The sequence below is a fragment of the Aptenodytes patagonicus genome, chromosome 14 (assembly GCF_965638725.1).
Source record: "Aptenodytes patagonicus chromosome 14, bAptPat1.pri.cur, whole genome shotgun sequence".
In the NCBI taxonomy this organism is placed as follows: Eukaryota; Metazoa; Chordata; class Aves; order Sphenisciformes; family Spheniscidae; genus Aptenodytes; species Aptenodytes patagonicus.
Window position 1 is genome coordinate 15,374,204 of NC_134962.1, and position 22,460 is coordinate 15,396,663.

Here is a 22,460-nt window from a genome sequence, read left to right on the forward strand (position 1 = left end):
TTGCACGTGGGGAGCGTAGTGGCACATGTCCTTCTGCAAAACCTCCTGGCCAGGGTGGGAAGAGGTGGAGGCGTGGGAGAGGGAGGGAGGGGGTCAGAACCAGCAATATTCAGCAACGGTTTTAAGTAAAAACACCAATTTTTAATGATATAAAGAAACAGGCAGCTGCTTGGGAGGAGGCCTCCGGGCTGAGATATCCTTGCAGGGGGGGATGTCCCAGGAAAAATGCCAGTATCTCCACTTTTTAAGAGAGGGCTGTGGTTGGGTTGCTGTCAGCAGGAGGCTTCTGCATGGATTCTGTGAGCCAGGGCTCAGGTTTCTGTTTTTTCCTACAAATTTTCATAAGCATTTGCAGCACGTGTCCCATATCCATAATTGCCCTCCTGGACTTGTTCTGCTCTGATGCATAAATAACATGCACTGTAAAGAAAAAGTGTATGATTACATATTTAATGGATAAACGGAGCCGTTGTGGTCTACTGGCCACATAATAAAAGTTTCAAAAAAATTGTCTTAATACAGTATTTACCCAAGAGACTGCCATGCCGCAAATGTGAACGAGCTATTTTAAATTTTAAAAATTTTTAAGCCACGTTTCATAGCCTTCCCCATTTCTAAAACACCCGTCTTCTAAACTTTTTCTTCATTTGAATTTAAAATAAGGACAATAAATTATTCTTTTCCTTAGCAGCTGGCAGATCTTCTCCAACATGAAAGGTCTGGATTAAACTGACAAAATCCAAGACAAATGTACCTTTTCACTGGAATTTGGGAAGGAGCTTGCCGCTCGCACGGCAGATGAGTGCTGACCTGCCTCCCCACCTTGCAGGCTCCCCGTTGCTGCCTGTCTCACCCCTGGCCATTCCCTCGACATTTGCAAATTCAATTGAAAATGCAAAAATTGCCTCTCTGATGCCTCCTGTGCTGCCCGAGCCCATTGTCCATCCCCATCTTGCTTGGCTGCAGCGTGCATGTCCTCGATGTCTTTTTGGCCCGGATTTTCCGCGCAGCAGCGTGTGGCAAGGAGAGGCCAGACCTCTGCAATAAGGCAGCTTTTAAGGGCACATAAAACTTGCCATGGTTCAAGCAGCAGTGAGTTTTCACAGCTCCGTGACGGAGCAAAGCCAACCCTGCTGCCTCTGTAAGCTGGTGTTTCCTTGCAACCACCAAAGCCGAGGACCGCAATTCAGCCTGGTCTCTAAGTCAGCCTCGGTCAGACTCCTCGTGCTGTTGAAATGCAAGACATTATTTTCTTCCTGCGAGTTAAATCCCTTCACTTCCTAATTAATACAGAAAAGGGCAGATCTAGGAAAATCTGTTCCCCTGACACACACTTCTCTACTGGTGGAGAATCCGAAAGAGAGCAGAACATGCTGTCGGGTGTTGTGTAAAGCTCTTGATTCCTGACCTGCAGGAGTAAATCTGGTTTTGCGTTTGGATTTATTTCCTCTGAAGCCTACCAAGCCCTTGCAGGTCTTCCCTGGGTTTCTTTCTATATGTGCTGCTAATGGAGTTGGCAAGCCTCCCCTGGTAATGAGAGATTGCACCTCAGCGGGCTTATCGGAAATGAAGATTGTTAATAAATAAAGCCTGGGTCTTTAAACCCATGTTAACATTAATCAGATTAATATAAAAGGGAAAAAGTCTGGAAAACGTTTCAGGCAGGGTTTACTCTCCCTCCCACTGGCTTCCTCCGTGGCTGGATGAGGCTGTGCGGCAGGAGGCAGCTTGACTCTGCCTGCAGGGGCTGCGGTGGGACTGAGCCCTGCTGCCGGGGGGGTGGCCGGGCAGGGATGGATCCTGGGGTGAAAATGGGGTTTTCAGGGAAAATGGTACAAACTGGAAATGGGGTCTTGGCTCAGCAGACAGCAGGGCAGCCCCAAAACCTTCCATGCACCTACAGCGTGGCCGGGTTTGTCCCCATCTCATCTCGTCTTCCCTCCTTGGCCAGGACAGGGGGTTGTTGCTGCTTGTGCCTGACCCAACCACTTGAACTTTGGTTTACGCCATGACACGAGGGGATATATGCTCCACAAGCTATTTTTGTTTTGTCTAATGTAGCATTCGACATTTCTTATTAGCCATATGTATATGTTTCATTTTTCTTTCAAATCTTTCAAGGCTGTTGGGCTCAGCAGCCTCGGGAGGCAGCGCCTGTGCCGATGGCCTGCGCTGTGTCCGTGTGTCCCTGCAGCCGTGTGTGATTAGTCGCCTTTCAGTCCCATCGGATGTCCCCTTGCTCTCGTGTTATGAGAACAGATAAATAGGTGTTAGGAAACTCTTTATTTTGGGGGACAACTATCAGGTAGCCACCTCTCTCATCTCTTACACGTGCACACACATGCATTGCTTCTGGTCCCTTCCCTCGCTGGAAAATCTTAACAGGCAGCCAATAATTTTCTTTGCCCTTGTCTGGACTTTTTTTCTTTCTGCTACATTCATTTTGAGTGGGATTGGAACTATTACAATATTGAAAATCAGAAGAGTCGTCTCCTGGAGGAGTTGTAATGAGGTGGTGGCCACCAGCAGAGCTTGCCCCCACGCGTTAGGGGCCGTCTTGGGGCATGCCGTGGTGCTCGCTGCCGCTGGGGCTTGGGGCTGTACAAACCTCTGGCTTGATGGTAGTGTCACATCTTTGGGTAGACCGACGTGGTGGGAGCGGGGACCTGGAGCTTCCACTGACTGCTTTTGTGCTTACTACTTCTAGGTTTAACCCCAGTAGCACTAGCGACCCAACATCCATACAGGTGATGCAGAAGGGTTGGTTGTGGTACCTTCATAAACTCAGACAAGCAGATGTTTCTTCAGCTATGCAGTTACTAAATGTCAACACCAGGTATTGCTCAGAAAGAGCATGTTTGGGATCTACGGCCTGTAACGCTGCATTGCTGATGTACCAGGGCTGGGCTGTCAGCCATGGGCCCCAAATACCCCGGCACAACACGTGCCAGTGCTCAGTGTGCAGCAGCAAGGCTTGGCCCCAGAAATGCCTGGGGCATTGCAATGCCCTCGCTTCTCCCAGTCATTGGCCAAAAATTGATCATTTCTGAACTTTTCTTTCAGACCCCTGAGAGGTACCAGACACCACTGGTCCCTGAGGCAGGCAGGGGCACCTCCTGGACACACAGACCTATGTACAAACACAATTTAGCACCTCTCTGTAGTCCCCATGGGCAGGGCGATGGCAGGAGCAGAGCCCCGGGTGCACGGTACTCGTTTCTTGCTCTTGGCTTGTTTGGAAGGGGGCACGAGGAAGACTTTACTGGCTGTGTAGAATAATTTTAGATCAGTCGATAAGAGTTCTTCGTAAAGTTATTTGACAGTATGATAAATAAATAAATACCTTTTTTAATTACAAAGTGATATTCTCCTAACTCAGATCCAGGAGATGGTCCACTCGGACGCCACGTCCTATGAGTCCAACCGTCAAGTGCCCCTGATCAATCGCCCTGGGATGTTAGCCGGCCCCATGAGCGCTCTCAGCCAGTCACAGCTGATTTCTCAGATGGGGATGCGGAGCGGTGTTACCCATGGTTCCCCATCGCCCCCGGGAAGTAAGTCTGCTACACCATCTCCCTCCAGTTCTACTCAGGAAGAGGAGACAGAGTCGCATTATAAGGTACGTGCAGTCACGCCTGTTTTAACAGGCAGCGAGAGAACAGCAGATGATGTTTTTCAGTGAAGGATAAATTGCGTGAAATAAGAGCACAGACTTGTGGTCTTTTTTTTTTTTTTAATATATATATAGTGGGAGACTTTCCCAAGGATGGGGAGATTGTTTCCCACCTAGGGTGAGGTACAGCAAGGCAGGCTAGCACCCATGCTTGGGTTGTGCATGCAGCAAGTTTGGCAATGAGGGATGAGCTTTTCTCTCCACAGTTTACCAGGTCCATCAAGCTGCAGTTTCCTCCAGTGAGGGTTTTGATAAGCAAAGCAGGTTCAGGGATAAGGTTCCGCAAATGCTTGGATGCAAAATTGGATTTCTGGTGGCAGGTAGAGGAGACTAAAACAGGGAGGGAAAGTAACGCAAGGTGGGATTTAACTGAGCTCACCGGACATGGCTTGCTAAGGAAAAGAAACAGAAATCAAAAGAGGAAGAGTCTTCTGCCTTTTAGTTTGCCCGGGCAGTGTTTTAGGTAGTCAGCAATGTCTTAGTGGCACAGAGTCTGCCTCTACAGCCAACGCAACTGCTGGTGAGCACGGCATCCAGAAACCCAAGGATTTCCTAGGGTTTTGGGGACATCTTGGTTGTTGCCCATCTTTCTCAAAATGCACCAGCAAAGCAAACTCCACATGCTGTGTTCTGTGAGTCTTCTGTCTGTTAGTTACTGAGGACAAATTGCAGCAACTGCAGGGTTTCTGCCTCAATACCTGGTGGGTCTCCATGCCTGCAGGTCAAACACTGGGCTCCCTGGGGGACTTTGATTAAAGCCTTTAGTGGAAAACCTTCTCCTGGAAGGTGGTGATCCAAGGATGACACCAGAAGCACTGGTATTGTAACCTTGTCCCCTAAAAATAGATGGTTGTGTCAGGATTTGAATGTATAACCAGAGCAGCAAACAGTGCAGAGACCAGAAAACTAGGAAAACACTAGGACTGAGCAAAAACCTTTCCCTTTCCATGGAAATCTTAAAGGTCTTTTCCAACCTAAATGATTCTATAATTCTGTGAAATCCAGGCAAATGTATTCCCATCAATCCTGTAGTTTTTCATCCGTCGGCAGCTTTCACTTCGGACTGGCACATTTCAAAGCAGAGTGCACACGTGGATGCAAAAACTGAGCTTCAGTGGAATAAAACTGTAGAAAGAAGGGACACACGTGATTGAAAATAGATGGAGTTTCTCAAACTCTGCAATTCCACGTTTGGGGGACACTGTGGGATGGGTTGTGCCACTGGACCCCATGGTCTGCCATCTCCCAGAGCCCGTGTCACACAGCTCCAGGCAGTTACCTGGGAGGTGAAATCTTTCACGTCAGCAGAAAATGAGTTTCAGCTTAGTTACACACCAGATTCTCGTGCTCTGCCTCTTTCAGCATCACCCAGCTTTTCACCCGGCCGTCCTGGGCCGCAGGAGTCACTGGGGAGGACTCGGCTTTGGGGTTGGATCTTCTGTTTTCATTGAGCCAGGGATGCCTGTGGGAGTAGGAAGAATTTGGAGATGTCCAAATTATGACAAATTGCAGAGATCTGAATTTTTCCTAATCCTAAAGGCATGCCCCCTCATTTTCAGCCCTGTAAACTACCCAGCAAGACAGATGGAACAGGAGCGATGTATTTGATGGAGGAAGGAGACCTGCCTCTCCAGAGCAGGTCCACATGGGGGCTGGTGACCACGCACTTCGTCCCGCTGCACGAGCCTTCACGGTCGGTTTGACCGTGGCTCACCCCTTGGGGGATGCAGTTGCTCTGGGGCAGCGAGGCGCTGGCTCGCCGGGGCTTGCCTTAGCCCTGAACATGGCTTAGGTTGTTCAAGCATCTTCTGCAGTCCAGGGCTGGGCTGTTGTTTCATCCCGCGCTGCGTCACACCCGATAAACCCCAGCAAAACCAGGCGAAGTCCTGATCTGCTCTGTTCCCTCCTGGGAACTGCCGGCTCCAGGCAGCCTTGCAGGCAGCGTCTGTTTTCCACAAATACCATTTGTTCTTTGGTGCTGCCTAAGCAGTACCAACTGTAAAACTGTCGTCGTGGCTGTGGTTGCATTGTGCCTGTTCCCGGCTCCTTCGCTTGGTCAATGGCTGTGAGGAGAGCTGGTCCCCCCCGCAGCACTTAAGTGAATCAAACAGGATTACAGTTAGTTAAAATACCATCTCACTTGCTAATGGGCTGAAGCCCTGTCATGCATTTTTTTTTCTCCTAATAAGCTGGCCTTTCACCTCCAGGCCTCCCATTCAAGCCCAATTGGGCAATTTTAAATTAAATGCAATTTTTTTTGGTCTCTTTGCTCATTCACTAATGGTCACTGTCTGTTTGACAAATGTCACTGCGCTGATACTGAACTTAATGACCAGTCAAGAGCTGCTGAGCGGAGAACAGGAGCGCTGCTGCCCTTTCCTCCCCGTGCCTGGCCTGTGCCAGCTGAAGTGAAGCCTCTTAAATCCCGGCGCTTCCAAGCACGCAGTCAAATCAGTGAATCCATCAGGAGAAAAGGCCTTTTGCTCCCAGCGCTCACCAGGAGGCACAGTTTTTGCAGCGGCTTGGTGTTTAGACCTGTGTCAATTGATTTTTTTTTTTTAGTTTTTTTAGACCTCTAAGTGGCAGACTGGGCAACTTTCTAAGTAATATAATTACCCCGTGCACCTGGTAGAGCCGGGACTGCCGAAGTCAAGTGGTGGCTGAGCACTTGCTGCCTGAGCACAGTGGGTCTGCAGGCAGAGATGCTGGTGCCCTGTTTGCCCTCGAGGATGCAGAGATCCAGACTGCAGCAGCCAGCTGGCAGCGGTTTTATTCTCTGCTGTGTTTAACCACTGGTGTATTTAGTTTTTCCTCCACTATAAAATAAGGATAATGGTGCTTCCCTGTGGTGCGAGCTTTCACTGACCACAGTTAATGTGTTGAGAGCTTTGGTGTGTGTCCAGGTACTTTCCAGGGGTCTTTTCCTTTGCACACCATCACACAGAGGCGTCTGCGGTCCCATATATTCAACGCGCTGCCCAGGGCATCCCGGTGGAGGCTCAGCCATAGGATCTTCTTTCTGTGCTACCTTCACTGGAAACATCCCTGTTTCCACCTTGCTGTTTTACTTCCCAGCCTGGTGGCAGCGTCTCATGCTGAGCAGCCACAAGGTCCAACTACTGTTGCCTGTGTCCTGCTCCCCTTGGTTCAACCACCCACAGGGCACCGAGTGTGGATACAGCCAGACCTAGTCATCCGGCTGCACCCGGCCCGGTCGTAAAGAGTGAGCGGTGCATGCAAAGCGTTTAATGCATAAGATTTAAATAATTCCTGGATATTTTTCCTGGATAGGGGTACATAACTGTTAGCAGGGTGAAACAAATTTTGGATGGCCCCAGTGTGATGGCTAATGTGATGCTGGTGCTGCTTGGTCGGTGCTCACGACCCTCTTGCCTTGGGAGCGGGGAGGCTGAGCCGCTGGCACACATGCGGGCGAGAAAAGTCAGAAGCAACTTGCAGAGAGGCGTTATTGGGCTGGAAATCAGAAACCATGTGGAAGCCGAGTTTGGAAAAATTCATGGGCTGCTAAAGGGATCTGGCTGAGAAGCAAGGTGTTTGGAGAGGTCTCAGAAGAGGATCAAGGAGAGAGTGAGCTTGTGATGTTGGGGAGGAGGAGGGGGGGTGACTGAGGATGAGTGTCTGGAAAGCCCCAGCTTTGGAACAGGGACCACTGGAGCAGCAAGGGGTGAACCCAAGCTGTGAACCAGGCTGTGAGGAGGCACCCACCAGCAGTTTGTGTAATGATCCTGGAGGCTCCTGGGGGCCAAAGAGACCCCCAGAGCTGCTGCCCTCCTCGCCACACTGGGAGCCCTTCTCTGCCTGTGCCCTCTCTTGTCACCTTTGCTAAGAAGCTCTAGCAGGGACTCGTATCGGACTACTCCCAGCTGACCACTAAGCGACATCTCTTGGTTTTACAGGTTACTGGAGAGAAAAGGCCATCAACAGACCTGGGCAAAAAGCCCAAAAGCCAAAAGAAGAAGAAAAAGAAGGATCCCAATGAGCCCCAGAAGCCTGTGTCAGCCTACGCCCTGTTTTTCAGAGACACGCAAGCAGCCATCAAAGGGCAAAACCCCAATGCTACCTTCGGAGACGTATCGAAAATTGTTGCATCAATGTGGGACAGTCTGGGAGAAGAACAAAAACAAGTGAGTTAGTGATCTCTTTTTTTTTTCTTTCAACTGTTGAAATGTGTTTTTCCATGGTACAGAGTATCAGAGTCTCCCCAGGCATGTCAGGAACATGGCCAGGGGCTTAAACAGGCTGAAGTGTATGCACAGAAAGGTGCATACACAGAGAGGCTATTTTCAGGAGCAGTGCTGAAGTATCCACTGCCACTCGAAGCGATGCTCGAGTGGTTTGCATTCCGCGCTCCCAGCCCCGAGCCGGTGTGGCGGTGATGTGACCTGGCCCTTGGACACCTCCTTGGGGTGCCCTGCACACAGGTCTTTGCCACCCGCATGCCCCGAGGAAGGTCTGACCCATGGTGCAGGCAGGGCAGGGATGGGGCTGCAGAAGGATGCGCTAGGTTTGCTTTGTCTCTGCCCCTTTTTTAGAAAAATCGCTCTTGTTACATGGGGAAGAGCAAATTTTTGTGACAACTAATTATTCTTGATAAGATCATATTTTGCAAAAACGTCAGTGGCCTTTCCCTGACATGGGGTTTTTACAGCCTTAGATGGGAGATGGGTTTGTATTTGCTTATTTGCTTACAAGGAGTGACGGCAAACTGGCTAAAAACTATTAACTGTCTACATCGCTGGCCTCAAATCTAACATTAAGGCTTTAAAAGCTTAGGAAGGAGACGTCTGAAGTGGCCTCGCAGAGGAAACCTTCCTGCCCCAAAGCTGTCAACCACTTTCAGTCTGCTTCACACAGAGACTTCTAGGTCCTACTTTAACTGTTTTGTTGATGTTGAGTCAGTTACAAAAGCCTGTAATTGCTTGTTGCCTATTGAGAAAACCCCAGGGAACACTTTCTGTAGCAAGTATGTCTTTTTATCAGGCAGAGCAAGATCTGACACTGTGTGTGATGTGTCTCTGAACCCAAACATGCTTTAACTGACAATCCTCCCGTGAGTGAGCCCTTCTCCTAGAGCCTGGCTGCCAACTTCAGGCTGGCTCCGTCTCCCGTTGGGTGTCCATGGCCAGCATTTGAAGCAGCTACGTTTTCGGAGGGAGCAGCAGGGAGGAAAAAAAAATCATTTAAATGGAAGTCATGCTAGGAAATAGCCTTGCTTTCCACCCCGCACCAAGTCAGGAATAAGAGCAAGGCATTTGCTGGGATGAAAGCCCTTTTGCTGATCCATTTGGAGTCTCCATACTGTGCGAAGTGTTGCTTTGATGTTTTCATGATCCTCCCTTTTCTCCTCTTTGGACTGATTGGGGGAATCACGCAGGAGTTTCTCGTGCTGAAGAAGGGAAGAAGGTCCCCTCCTTGTGCAGCAGGTTGGCCCCAGCCCTGCTGCCCAGGGAGCTGCAGGGCAGGGGCTGGGTTTGGGCTATTGGTGCAAGGTGTGGGAGGTTCAGGAGCATGGAAAAGCTTTTATGTCACCCCTTTCTCCTGCTTTCATCCCTCCCAACATCTCGGTCTGCTTCTCCCTTACTCCATCTGGTTACAAATATCTCTGTAGATTGGGCACTGAGCTCGGCTGCAAATGTGGTTTATATAATGGAAGTGCTGGAGCGACCCTGACTCAGCGCAGTGCAAATGCTCGGCTCTTAATTAACAGCAGAGATTAGACCAGTCCGTTTATCTTCCCTGCTAACTCTCCCTTCTTCTCTTTTATGAGATAGTAGCAGCTTTGCCATCTCTTTACACACGCTTTCTAAGTGGCTCCATTTCTCCCTCTGTAATTGATTTAATTAAGTCATTTGTTCCTTGTCTGAATGCTTAAATATTAACTTCCTGGCTTTGTCTCCAGCTGTATACTTTTCTCCCACGACAGCTACCTCCCTGCCCGGGACTCCGGCTGGAGGGACGCTATTTATCTTTGGCTCTGGCACTGTATTGCTGGTTTGTGCGATGGGGCACGTTCACTCTTGAAGTGTTTGGCTGGAAGAGAGTTTATTTAGTTCCTGTTTGCTTTCCCTGCCAGCATCTCCAGTCAAGTTTGTTTAGATTCATAAAGCAATGCAATGGAAAGGAAAAAAGGAAAAAGGAAAAAAAGTATTAACAAATTGTCTTTAATACTTGAAAACAAGTGCCTTTCTCCTGAGGACTGCAGGACATGATGCATGCATTCACGATGAAGGCAAGCAGCCCATGCCAAGCACTCTCTTGGCACATCTCAGGAGGGGACGGTGACCGAGCAGGACAGCTATGTGGTGATGCCATCACTGGCCAAAATCCTGCTGGGACCTGGGAGTCCAGACTGCCACGTGGCTGCACTGGACCATGGTTCGGCTCATTGCAGGGCAGGAGCATCGTGCTCTGGACAGGGGTGGAAAGGTGGAAGAGGGAGGTGCACTGCTTCTAGCTCTAGTGACAACAGTGGTTTTGAATATCTTCATATCCTCACTGAAGAAAGCAGTGCAGAAGACAAGCTGGGGAAGAACCAACACAGCGATGGCGAAGTAGGCAAGCAAGAGGTCAAATCTGGACGTTCTTGCTCAATTAGGTCCTAGGTTTTAGTTAAAGAAAGCTTCCCTTCTTCCTGGCCTGAGAAAAGAGGGTGGATTTGAGGCTGGAGGATGTGATTTTGGGCTGGAGTCCCTCACAGCCTGCAATGTTCAGGGTGGGGCTGGGGCATCACGTCTCCAGAGGGCCGATGTGCGGACCCCAGCCCCACCATGCAGTTATTAAGCAGTCATTTATATCACTGTTAGTTTCTGCTTCAGATGAGGATTACAAACCTTATTTTCCACTTTCCAATGGGCACAGCATTTCCCCAGCCCTGGGTGTGTTTTGGTTCCTGCCTTGTGGGAGAACAGCAGGCAGAACAGGCAGGGAGCAACCAGGGAGGGGGTTAAAAGCAAGCTGGCCGATAAACCCAACCTCAGCCAGGGCATTTTGGACTTGTGATCCCCCACCATGTGTCAGCAGCCCCCGCCACATGCCCCGCTGTGCCTGCAGACGTGTCCATCCATCCCTCCTAGCTCTATCACGCCCAGAGGAGTTATGTAGAGCGTGGGGTGGCTGCCATGCCAGTGCCGAAGTGACGAGGAAAGCCCAGTGCCAGTGGCTTGTAGCCATGCTGCCGGTGCCACACAGCCAGTGCCTCGGGCTAGGAAGGGTGGTCCTGTGCCACCCTCCAGGCAGGCAGAGCCTCAGCCCTGCTCCAGCTGCGCTCGCCCCACAGATGCTACGTGGAGCATTTCTGAGGCAGAAGTGAGATGCCACCCCTTCGCCAGGTAGCTCAGGCCGGCACACAGAGGGTTAATCCTCTGCCATTTGTGCTGCTAATGATTATATGCACTGTAATATCAAAGCTGTAGCTATTTATTTGCCATTGAGCAGGTGCTGCTGCTCCCACAAAGCAAATTTGCTTTCTCCTTCTGATGAAACAAGCAAAATAAAGGTTGCTCACGTCCCATTTCGGATACGGTTTTTTCCCTGTGCACTAGCTGAAAGACAAACACCGAGCGGGAACCAGAATGCATATTATGCAAGAAACCATATAATCTAGGAGCATCTTTGATTTGGCTGCTGCTGTCACAGACATGTATTTCACAGAGAGGCTTCCCCCCCACACACCTTTCTTTCGTTCTTACTGGTTTATCATTTGTGCCTTTGTCATTTTGTTCCTTCTTCTTCTCTTCTCAGCCTCTTCACAATGAATCTTCATTTTCCCTCTGACACACTTGTATCTAAATTTCCTTATTTCCTGCCTTTTTTTATTTATATCTGTTGCCTGGTGATTTGATCATGCTGTGGAATACAGGATTAGCAATCTCCGTGTCCTTGGGTACTGCTCAAGGACACCTGTTCAGCAAAGCGCCGTTTTCTTCCCCATTTTAACCCCTTCCAGTGTGGCCATGCGTGCGTAACAGTAATAAATAACAATACCTTTAAATATCTCCAGCACTGCATTAGCAGGATGTTGTAATCTTCATTCTTCAACAGCTGGCATGGCCCTTTCTAAGAAGCTTACATGGGAATCTGAAGAATGTGACTTGGGGGAAAAAAAATATTAATACATACTCTTTGAACTTTGCAAATAGTTTAGCAGCTGTTCCTGTAGAGATAGCTTAGACTTTGGTGGAGAGTGAAATGCTAATTCAGCCATTATCATCAAATGGGGTACCTGTCGTAGTAATCCGCCTGCAGCTCCAGGTCCCTGCTCCAGACTTGCAGAATTCCATGCCTCGGTGTTACTTTTTTCATTAGCAGATACAGACCAGCGTTTGCAGCGTTATCCAGTGAGGTTTAAAAGGGCTGCCTGATTTGACAGAAATTAGAAGAATTTGAGCACTAGATTGGAGCAAACTCTGCTAATTCACTAGGAAGGATCTTTTCCTGACATGGACGTAGTGCTCACAGCCTGGTCCCAGCTCGTGCCACCCAGCAGGGCTGCAGCCCCCTCCCCTCCTTCCACGGGGCCACCAGCACTGCTGGGGGCCATCTCTGCTCAAGAGCAGGTGACACCCAGCCCTGGGTGGCTGTCCTCCGTGACGTGATGAATCCTCCAGGAAGCCTGGAAACTCTCTGGAGCATATTGAGAAGTCACCGGTGGGATTTGCTGTTCTCTGCCATGTTCTCTTGTTCCCTCTCTGAGCACCTTCCCGTTGTCCGCTGTATTTTGGGGGAAAAGGACGTTGGTTTGGAGCCTGGTGATGATGCAGCATGGGGAACACTGCCAAGCTGGCAGCTGCAGATGTCTCTGGAACCTGCTTCTTTTCATTAGTAAATCCAGCAACAAATTCAAAGCATTGGGTTGGTCTTTCCCTAGACCCTGGAAACCCAGAGCAGAGGCATCAAGAAGTTCCCGAGCAATCTGCTGAGTGAACCTCAGGCTAAACCACGGCTTCCCATCCTAAGTGAGCAGAAGACAAGTCGGACAAAATCAGCGTTTCCAGTTGAGTTTATGAGTCTTGGGGACTCACTAGGGACACAAAGGTACCAGAGATGAGTTCTTGCTTGCGATAGCCCTGCTTCACCAGGACCAGTTTCATAATGCTAAGGGACTCCATGGCCAAATGCATACGTGACTTTCCCATACAAATGCACAGCCTGGAGAACAGCACAGCGTTCACACTCCGGGGATAAATTACCCAGCACAAAAATTACTTGCTCAGCAGAAATTAATAGATCACCCATCTAATCAGATCCATCTGCTCATTGAACCTGATATATCACCTGGTGACAGGACACTGCCTATATTTGTGGAAGGTGAATATTGTGTGCTTTTCATTGGAGGTCAGGGGTTGGATTTGTCACCCTCCTCCTCTGTTTCATTTGGAGTCTCCTGTTGGTTGTCCTGGGAACACACTTGTGCCCTCACATGGAGTGATAGATGACTTACATCCAGGTGGCACCATGAAGTCAAGGCAAAGGAAAGCAGGAATCTTTCAGGATCCTTTAATCAATGGTAATTGCTACTTGATTATGGGTTTATCCATTCATTCTCCAAAGGACTGCTTCACAACACTGTGTCTCCACCAGGGTAAAGGAGGAGCTCTCCTGAAACCGTGCAAATTATGTAGGTGTCCTCAGGGATGTCAGATGCTCAACAGCTCCCGTGCCATAGATGGGAGAGCCTGGGGGAATTGGAGCACTGCTTAACCAGCAACCTCGTGATGGGCATCATTGACAGGTGCCTCCCATGTCCAAGCTTGTTGACCTCAGGACTTAGGAATCCAGACTATAGGTATTAGTCCGAAGGAGATGTGCTATTTACACAGTAAACATAGCTTGGGTTAATTGGTTTTAATGGGGGGAGGGACAGAATAAGTCTTCCCCAAGAAGGGATGAGGGATACAGAGGAGGGTGTGAGGAGGTGAGGAAGAGCTGGGAAGGAATAAGGATGACGTGGCCGTGTTTGCTATATGCATTTCCGATGGCTGTGTGGAGGCCGTATGCAAAGAGAAGGGTGGTGTGGCAGACACCGCCGTGCAGGGAGGAAGTACTTTCGAGTCATCTTATGAATAAGCCATAAGTTATGATGATCCCAAGAGATATCTTGAAGGGAAGTGTATAATAGTTACAAGAAAAACCCTCCAGATCTACAAGCAGAATAAAATCCAAATTTATACATTTGGGGGAAAACAAACCCAGTCACGGAATCATAGAAAGGAGGGCAAGGAGAGACTTAAGAGTCAACCAGACCATACTGCTGCCTGAAGTCAGGATCATCTCTACTTAAGCCATTCTTCATGGATGTGTGCCTAATCTGTTCTTAAACCTTCAGTGGTGGAGATTACACATCTCCCCAGGCAATCTCTTCCCGTGCTTAATTATCCTTACTGTTAGGAACGCTTTCCTCTTGCTTAGCCAACATTTCCCTTGTTACAAATTAAGGCTATTGCCTCTTTTCCTATCTGCAGTAGATGCAGAGGATCATTCAGCGCCTCCTTTGCTGCATCACATTTGGAGGCCTTGGCTCCTCTTGGTCTTCTCTCCTAGCTAAATAAACTGAGTCCTTCAGCCCTCCTCCTGGAGACCTTTGCTGCCCTTTTCATCCCTTCTCTCCTGATGGTCTTATCTCTCTTTTGAAGCAAAATGCCCCAAACTCCCATCTCGGATTGCAGCAGAGACCTTTTCACTTGGGATCAGTGGACCCCTGGATTTTTGGGGGAGAGTTTGGGTTCTTTTCATCATTCCCCAAGTTTGGGAAGCAGCGTTTCTGCTAAAGCAGGCGGGCCAGACAGGCCAGCTCTGGCTGTCATTCAGTGCCTGCGCGACACAGAGCCATTCGTGGGCGTCAGCGGGGTTTGGAATAATCGTCTTCTCTAATTAACTGGTTATCAAACAAGAACATTTCATTACGGTACAATTACTAGCTGCTTTGCTGAGACACAGAGGTGTCAGGATTACGATCCCAACATATGCTTCTTACAGCTCAGATTTTTTGTTTTCATAATCACTAACCATTTTTGCTCGCCCCCCCAACTCAACCACTCACTCAATGACTAATGAATCTTCCTGCTTAACGAATAAGGAAAATAAATCAGCGGGCATGGCAGGTTAGAAAGAAAAACGTGCAAAATGTTTTGAGGATCTTTAAATCTGATAAATTACTTTGAAATTAAAATCCCTGGGAGAAAATGGGATTTAATTAGAAAGTAACATGGTTTTGTCAATGTTTAAATTAAAATTTTAAAGGTTATAAATACTGCACTAGAGCTGCCTTTACACAGAGGATTCGTGAGGAGTTTTGTTCGGATCCGCTCTTCCCATGTCAGCGCGGTGTTTCCCCAGCAGCAGGCTGTGGTTTCGCTGCTCAGTGTCCGCGACGGAGCACTGTGTGGGTGCAGAAAGCCCCCCACGTGCAGGGCAGGACTACAGAAGTCCCGGCAGGAGACCCTTAGGGATGTTTTTTTACAATGAGGGTGTTGAGACACTGGCACAGGTTGCCCAGAGAAGTTGTGGATGCCCCATCATTGGAAATGTTCAAGGTCAGGTTGGACGGGGCTTTGAGCAACCTGATCTAGTGGATCATGTCCCTGCCCATGGCAGGGGGGCTGGAACAGGATGATCTTTGAAGGTCCCTTCCAACCTAAACCACTCTGTGGTTCTATGGTCACAAACCAAATAAACCACCAGGAACCTTCCAGATCTGGAGAGAGCATCAGAGAAGCATCAGAGGAAACACCGCCTGGGCTCGCCCTCTTACCCTTCTCTGTAGCCCTGCTCGTGGGCAGGGCTGGAGCAGGGGCTGGCCTGAGCAGCACAGAGGGTCCTCCTTGGAGCGATCCCCCTCTCCCTTCGGGAGGACGCGCTGCTCAGCTGCCGCTTCCCAGTCTTGCTGCATCAGACACCACCCGGCAGCACTTTCCAAATACGAGTGAGGCACAGCACTGCCTAAAAAAGACAAGGACAGATGAAGAGTGGGGAAAAAAAAAGGGTGTAGCAGAAAAAACAAGCGATGGAGATGAAGATAGGCATAGAATTTATTGGTTATTAATTTATTTGCATTTAGGTTAAAGAAGTCTCATTTACCTGCCCTCTCACTGTCCATAAATTGCAGGTTTTTCTCCAGACAAGTCTTCCTAATAATCGAATTCGTCTCCACGTAGCTGTGCATACTTTGATTTCCCACTGTCCCAGATTTTAAAAAAAAGCAAAAACGCTCTTGGTATTTTGCTGTTACAGCGGGAAGAAAAAAACATGTTTTCAATACATCAGCACCCAGCTATGGCCACTGTTACAGCAGCCTGAGACACAGGAATTCATATTTCATTGCTGTGGAGGCATCAGGTACCGCATTTAAGAGCGTCTGTTAGCAGCAGAGCTGGTGGACACCCCGCATTTCTGCTTTACAGTAAATGCTGTAGCGGTAGCGCTGGTGTCGCTGCGATAGGCTACGGACATAAGTGAGGTGAGGACTGTAGGGAGAGGTAATAGCTTTTATTAGGGGAACTGATACAGTTTGAAGAAATAGTTGCTTTTCACGGGCAAACTCTTCTTCAGGCTGACATTTTGAAATGTAATTTTGTTCTGAATGGAGCAAATATAATACTTCCTGAATACCATAAAGCCAAAGACAAACTTAGGAAAACGCTCCATTTCAGAAAATTACCGTCTGAGACCTCCAGTGTGTCAAGTCAAAACGTTTCATTACAGGAATCGCTCTCATTTAGCAATGAAAATAAGGTTTTCAAACCATTTTTAATAGAATTTATTGTACTGACTTTAAACTGAAATTCAGATAACTGGATAGTTTAACTGCTGGAAGGTTATTTTTCCTTTGGAGGTCCATGTTAGAAGGGAGCCTGGGGTGCTGCCGTGGCCATGGAAATTTTCAGGGGAAACGAGCTAAATATTCCCACTAGGCTTCAGCATCTTGATTGTTGAATGCAGTCATCGTTTTTAAAGCAGAATTAAATGTATGCAAATCTGTTCTAATTGAAATCAACTTTCGGTGCGCCGCTCGAGGAGGGCTTTGAGTTTCCAGCAGAGAAAAGGACTGATGGGTATTTTTCTCGGGAGTTTCTGCCTTTTTGCTGAAGTTTTTATTCCATTTTAAAATATTCTTCTCACTTGCTCAGTTTAATCTGTTTAACCCCGTGGGGACTCACATGCTGCTTGAGACTGGCTGGATTACGCCGTTATTTTTACATACGTGGAGGACCAAACTCTGGGCAGAAAGGGGACCAGCATTGTGAAACGATCATGAAACATGTCTCATTACAGGGGAGAGAAGGAAGAATAAACAATAATTCACTCTTACAAAGCTTTTTTTTTTTTCTTTTCTTCTTGTGGTAGCAAACTCTCCTGACACTTGCTGTTTCCCTGCAAGCCCCAGCTCCCAGAGCCATAAGATTTGGCAAAAATCTCAGCTTTTCTATGCTGAGAAAGGACTTCCCAGCTATCAGGACTGCGGAGAAGAGCTGGAGAGTGTTGAGCTCTAAAGGCTTAATAACAGGAAAGCCAAGAAAACGAATGAGTAGTTTAGGATTTCTGAATGTCTCACCGGTTTTTAAGCTAGTCCTGTCATTTGGGGATTTTGGCCTTTGTCTTGCTCTTCCAAGAGCCTGGATCACACTTTCCCCCGGTTCCTGTCGGGAAGTGATTTCATAGAGTTCACCCTTTAAGATCAGGCTATGTCTTTTACAGCAGACGTGCATAAATACGTGCCTAGGCACGCAGACCGCTCTGGCCTGCAAAGCCTCCAAAAATCCCAGTGTGGTCCCATCCAGGGGCTTTAGTTGCTTGATTTGGGGTAAATTCCTCTCCAGCAGAAATGAGTTTTTCATGCACACGTTTTTGCAGGGTGCAGCCGAGCCCAGCAGCACCCTATTCTGCTTTATTAATTATTATCCATTGCTTGGTCCTTTCAGGCATACAAGAGGAAAACAGAAGCCGCGAAGAAGGAGTACCTGAAAGCCCTGGCAGCGTACCGGGCCAGCCTTGTCTCCAAGGTACAGCCCGCACTCACACGGTCGCTGGATGTGGCAGTGCTGAATTAGTTGCAACTCACAGGACTCTCCAGGGAGGAGCAAGTTTATAAGAAATACAGTGTAATCGTGCTATCAGAACTGATATCAGTGTTAGCCACCTTCCCGAGGAGCTAAAAGAAACGCTCTGCAGCGCGGTTAGGGTGGGCACGAAGCTGCCTTCTGCCTTTAGCACCCCAAAACGAGATCCCGCTTTGGGTTGTCTTCATCGGCAGGTGTCACAGCAGGGGAGGAGTGTCCCTGCTTGGGGACGAAGAGGTCCCTGCTGCCTGTCCCCACTGCCAGTGGCTGTTCCTCGCCCAGCTCTCAGGGTGTGAGTGCAGCAAACGAGGGAGCACCGGCGAGGGCAGGAGGATGAGGCTCGCCGTGGGTGACACCGGGGACTGGCCCTGGGGAAGGTGACACCCCAGCCCTGGGCTCACTGGCCAGCGCTGGGCAGCAGCCAGGTGCCAGCGTCCTGCCTGCACCCTGGTCCAGGCACTTGGGCTGTTCCAGCTGCGCAGGGGGTCCTGCTTCTCCCGTGCACGCTCAGCCGAGAGCAGGGGTTTTAGGGAGTAAAGACCCATAACCGCGGGTTGATGAGCATGTGAGCACATACATGCTTAACGCACTGCGGTCAGGCAAAACCCAGAGAGCCCATTTCGGCGCCTAATAGTGAGCTTTCAGGGGATTTCAGGTTCATACGGGAACTCCCGGTGCTGCAAGGCTGCGCCTGGGGCGGCGATGATGGGCCTGGTGTCTGCCCATCCCAATCCTCCAAACGTGGACACCCATCCCAGGGAACCTCGCACCTTGCCCTCCTCCATGCCTTCAGAGAGGGGACATGGGCATTTGCTGCCTGTGAATTTGGGGTGGCTCCTGCAGAGCTTGTAGGCGTGCTGGCTCAGGGGGATGCGCTGCCCTTGGGTTGTGAGTATGTGTATCAGGTTGTTTTCCCTTCAAAGCTTCTCCTTGGTGCTATACCACACCCTCAGTGCTTAGTCATCGCATTCAGCTGCCATGGGAAATAATGTGATGTCCCAAATCAACCATCATCTGCAGGATCCATGTGATTGTGGTGGTGGGCTGGAAAGGCTCAAAGCCCTTGTACAGACGTGAGCACTGTTAGCTGTCTTAATTTGTAAACAGAACAGCAGCAAGGACAGAAAAAGGGGATTTAAAAGCTCTTCTTGGTCTCTCTGCAAACCTCTGAGGGTCTTGCCTTGAACGTGCGTAGCAGCAGTGTGGGGCAGGTAGCATGGAAGGCATGGAGTCACCGCACTCCATGGCTTCATTTTTTTCCAGTTTCTCCAATGACCGATTCTTTGCAGAAGAGCAACTTTGTTTTGAGTAAAACAGCACAGTGTGATCCTGGCTGCCGGGTGAGAAGGGATCTGGACTATCATTACAGAGCCCATCGCAGGACAAAAACCTCATTGTCCGAGCCAGAAAATGTCCCGTTGTTCTTCTCTTTTTCCTGCAGAAATGAGGCCACCATTGTCTTGTGCATTATAGACCCCACCAAGGCTGCAGGAATGCGCAAGATTAGGAAAGCAGAGTTTTTACAGTCCCATTCGTTCTCTATTGGAAGCAAAAGTGATTTTGTCACCCACCTGCGTGGACCTAAGGAGTGAGCTGCAGGCGGGCGGTTTGCCTCCACGCCAGTTAATGCCCCTCCGGTGCTCCAGGCTCTGCCGAAGGCACGGTTGAATTACTGGACTTTAATTTCCCAGATGTGGATACTGCACCCAGCCTGCGGCAGCCCAGCGAGCCGCAGGGCTGGGAGTGCATGTGCTGGCTGGTGGGAGAGGAGCAGGAGCCGCGGGGAGTCTGGGTAGCTCGGTTGGACAGACGGACCTCTCGGGACACATAACGATGTTTCCTCCCTTCCTTCCTCATCACCTTCCGTTCTGTTTTCCCACAGAGCTCTGCCGACCAGGGGGAGACAAAAAGTGCCCAGAGCAATCCACCTTCCAAAATGATCCCCCCCAAGCAGCCCATGTACCCGATGCCGCCGCAGGCTTCCTCGCCCTACCCCAGCCTGGGCTCGTTCCTGTCCCCATCGGACCTGCAGAACTACCGTGGCCATCCCCACCCCAGCCTCTCCAGGACCCTCACCTCCAAACCCATGCTGCCCAGCATCAGTGCCTCCCCGCCACCCTCCTTCCAGATCAGCCCCCCCCTCCACCAGCAGCTCTCCTTGCACCACCCGCAGAGCTCCCTCCTCAGCCAGCCCCTCAGCATGCAGCAGGTCCCCCAGCAGCCCCTCCTGTCCCCCCCCATGGCACTACAGGTACAGCCCCCCATGAACGCCTCGCCTCCCGGGCAGCAGGTAGGTCCTCAGAGGGAGAGCGGGTTTGCGGCGTGAAGCACACCGTTTCCCCGCTTCCCATTGGGTCTGCTGGTTTCTGGGTGGCTTGGGGTTGTTGGGTGTCGATGTTGTCCCCAGGGGAGTCTTCTCCTGGCTCCATCAGCCTGCAGATCTCGTAGTTTGGGGGTGACATTTTCAAGAGTGCTGAGCTGGGAGCACAAGCACCCCCACAAATGGGGCAGATTTGTGCAATGTAGCAATGAAGGCTCTTTCAGCGGGGGAAGATGTGGGAATTGGGGATGTCCCTGTTAAAAGCTCCTTGTGCGCCTCGTCCCCCAACCTCGTCTGGTCATCTGAAAAGATGGGTTGGATAGTCGGGGAGAAACCCCTCTCGTGATAGTGCTGAGAGGAGGGACTAGAAGGGCATGGGCTAATAGCAGGGATCCGGGGGGGGGCAGGGCAGGAGGAGGAGAAAAAGGACAAAGGGAATGTCACAAACAAATATAGAACCAGTATTTTTCCAAAAACTACCTGGCAATAGGAGAAAATGACTTTTGTGGCAGAGAGCTGAGAGCATGCAATGTGTGCTTGCATGTATGCTTATAGCAACAGCATAGCAGCAAAGCAGATCCTATAGACCCGTGCTATGAACGTGTAAAACCTGCTGAAGCAAACCGTCCTTAGCCGTGCCCAGGCTCAGCACAGCAGCCCACATTCGGGGAGCCAGCCTGCGGGTTCAAAGTCTCTCTTCTTTAAACCTGCTATTAAGAAAATGTATCCGGAGGAAAAATTGGCTATAGCAAAAAACATTTCCTATACCTTATAGAGAACTTGCCAGTATACGAAGGAGGAGATGAGTGGATTCCAGAGTTTCTCCATCTGGAATATGAACTGGACGAACTATTCACAGTGGAGGACATATGCTCTGAATTCACAGCTGCTACCATTTACTTGATGATACTTTTAACTGTAGTATTCACCCAGCTGGCTGAATAATTGTGTTTCACATGTTTGCTAGCTATATATCACAAAATTCATACAGTACTTTAGCAATGAACAAAGCTTTTTTTCCCCATAATGTGACCTATTCAGTTTGGGGCTAACTTTGAGAAAACAGAAATTGTTAATTTGGGAACAGATATTGCAGTGGAAGAAAAGCAAAGGAGAGCAGGGATGTGGAAGCACAGTTATCCCGGACCATAATAAAAAGACAGCACGCGTGGAAAGGTCAGATCGTCAATCAGATTTTAATTTCTAACCTGCTCAGGGTATCCCAAGTAACTTCTCCAGCACAGTGATTGGGCTTTGGCTCTGCATAAGCAAAAGTGGATTCTGTAATTTGGTGATAGTCCAGAAATGAGCAGAAAAGGGGATCCTCGTGATCGCTTTAATTGGGGTAGTTGCTGTTGCTGAGGGCAGCATTTTGTGACGCTTCATTCCACATATGTTTGCTAATCAAAAATTAAATGTAAAAAAAAAACAAAAAACCCCACTGCCCTAATTTGGATGTTTTGGAGGAAATCGTGTTCTTGGTCAGGTAACTACCATGACTCTTGCTTATATACATTGCCTAATGTTACCTAATAAAGCCAACCCAAAAAAATCGGGAAAGCTACTCAGTTTTCAGATAAAACGGTCCCGCAGCATCCTTGTTAAATTGCCAGCAGTGACAGCTGATGGAGAGAGCCTTGCTTGTGTGGATGTCCCGTCCCTTGTTACTGTACATTATGATGGGGTAACGCATTACTGCAAAGGGAGCTGCACTTGAAGTGGAAAAACGATTTTGATTGCCAGCATGCTGATGCAAAGGCTTTCATGGCCATGCGTCGTCTGCAGCCGTTCACCACCCCCCCGAGGAGGGAGGTCCTGAAAAACAAGAGGGGGGAAGAGGGATGTAAAACAGATGTTGCTGTATTGACACCTGCTTGCAACATCTCGTGCTCTGCAAGGTCCCACCGCGGTGGTTTCAGGTCCTGGGCTTGGACCCGCTGCTGTCCCTGGGGCTCGCCTTGCACTCTGCACTGCCGCGTTTTTGGGGCAATGCATGTAAACGTGTTTATGCAATAATATGTTTCTCCTGCGGTGTATACTCCTGTAACCCTTCCTTTCCTTTCCACCCTGCAGGACTTCTCACATATTTCGTCTGAGTTTCAAAACAGTGTTGGACCCCGTTCGCCTGGTGCATCAAACCCTCCAGGAAGCACTGAGTGGGACAACGACTACCCCAGCAGAGAGTGTGGGATTAACCACTGCAGGCCAGTAGACAAAATAGCACATTGCTAATGCACTTTCTATTATCTGAACTGTGACAGTGTACAACAGCTGAGAATCTGCCCTAAAATGTACAGCAAGTTGGTAGGCTAATTATGGTCAGTGAAGTTCAAGGTTTCCTCTTCTCTGTAGGCTCACTGAAGTGGTGCTATGGAAGAGGGTAGCTTAAAAA

The 22,460-nt window shown here is 49.3% G+C and overlaps 1 protein-coding gene across 3 annotated transcripts in view; it reads left to right on the forward strand.

The window, feature by feature from the left end:
- Positions 1–22,460, forward strand: part of TOX2 (TOX high mobility group box family member 2) — a 155,697-nt gene that overhangs the window by 127,147 nt on the left and 6,090 nt on the right. For all 3 annotated transcript variants that reach the window (XM_076352319.1, XM_076352320.1, XM_076352321.1), the window contains exons 4-8: positions 3,380–3,619; positions 7,591–7,818; positions 17,611–17,691; positions 19,631–20,038; positions 22,142–22,272. In XM_076352319.1, the coding sequence (XP_076208434.1) occupies positions 3,380–3,619; positions 7,591–7,818; positions 17,611–17,691; positions 19,631–20,038; positions 22,142–22,272 (1,088 nt within the window). The remainder of the gene's footprint in view (positions 1–3,379; positions 3,620–7,590; positions 7,819–17,610; positions 17,692–19,630; positions 20,039–22,141; positions 22,273–22,460) is intronic.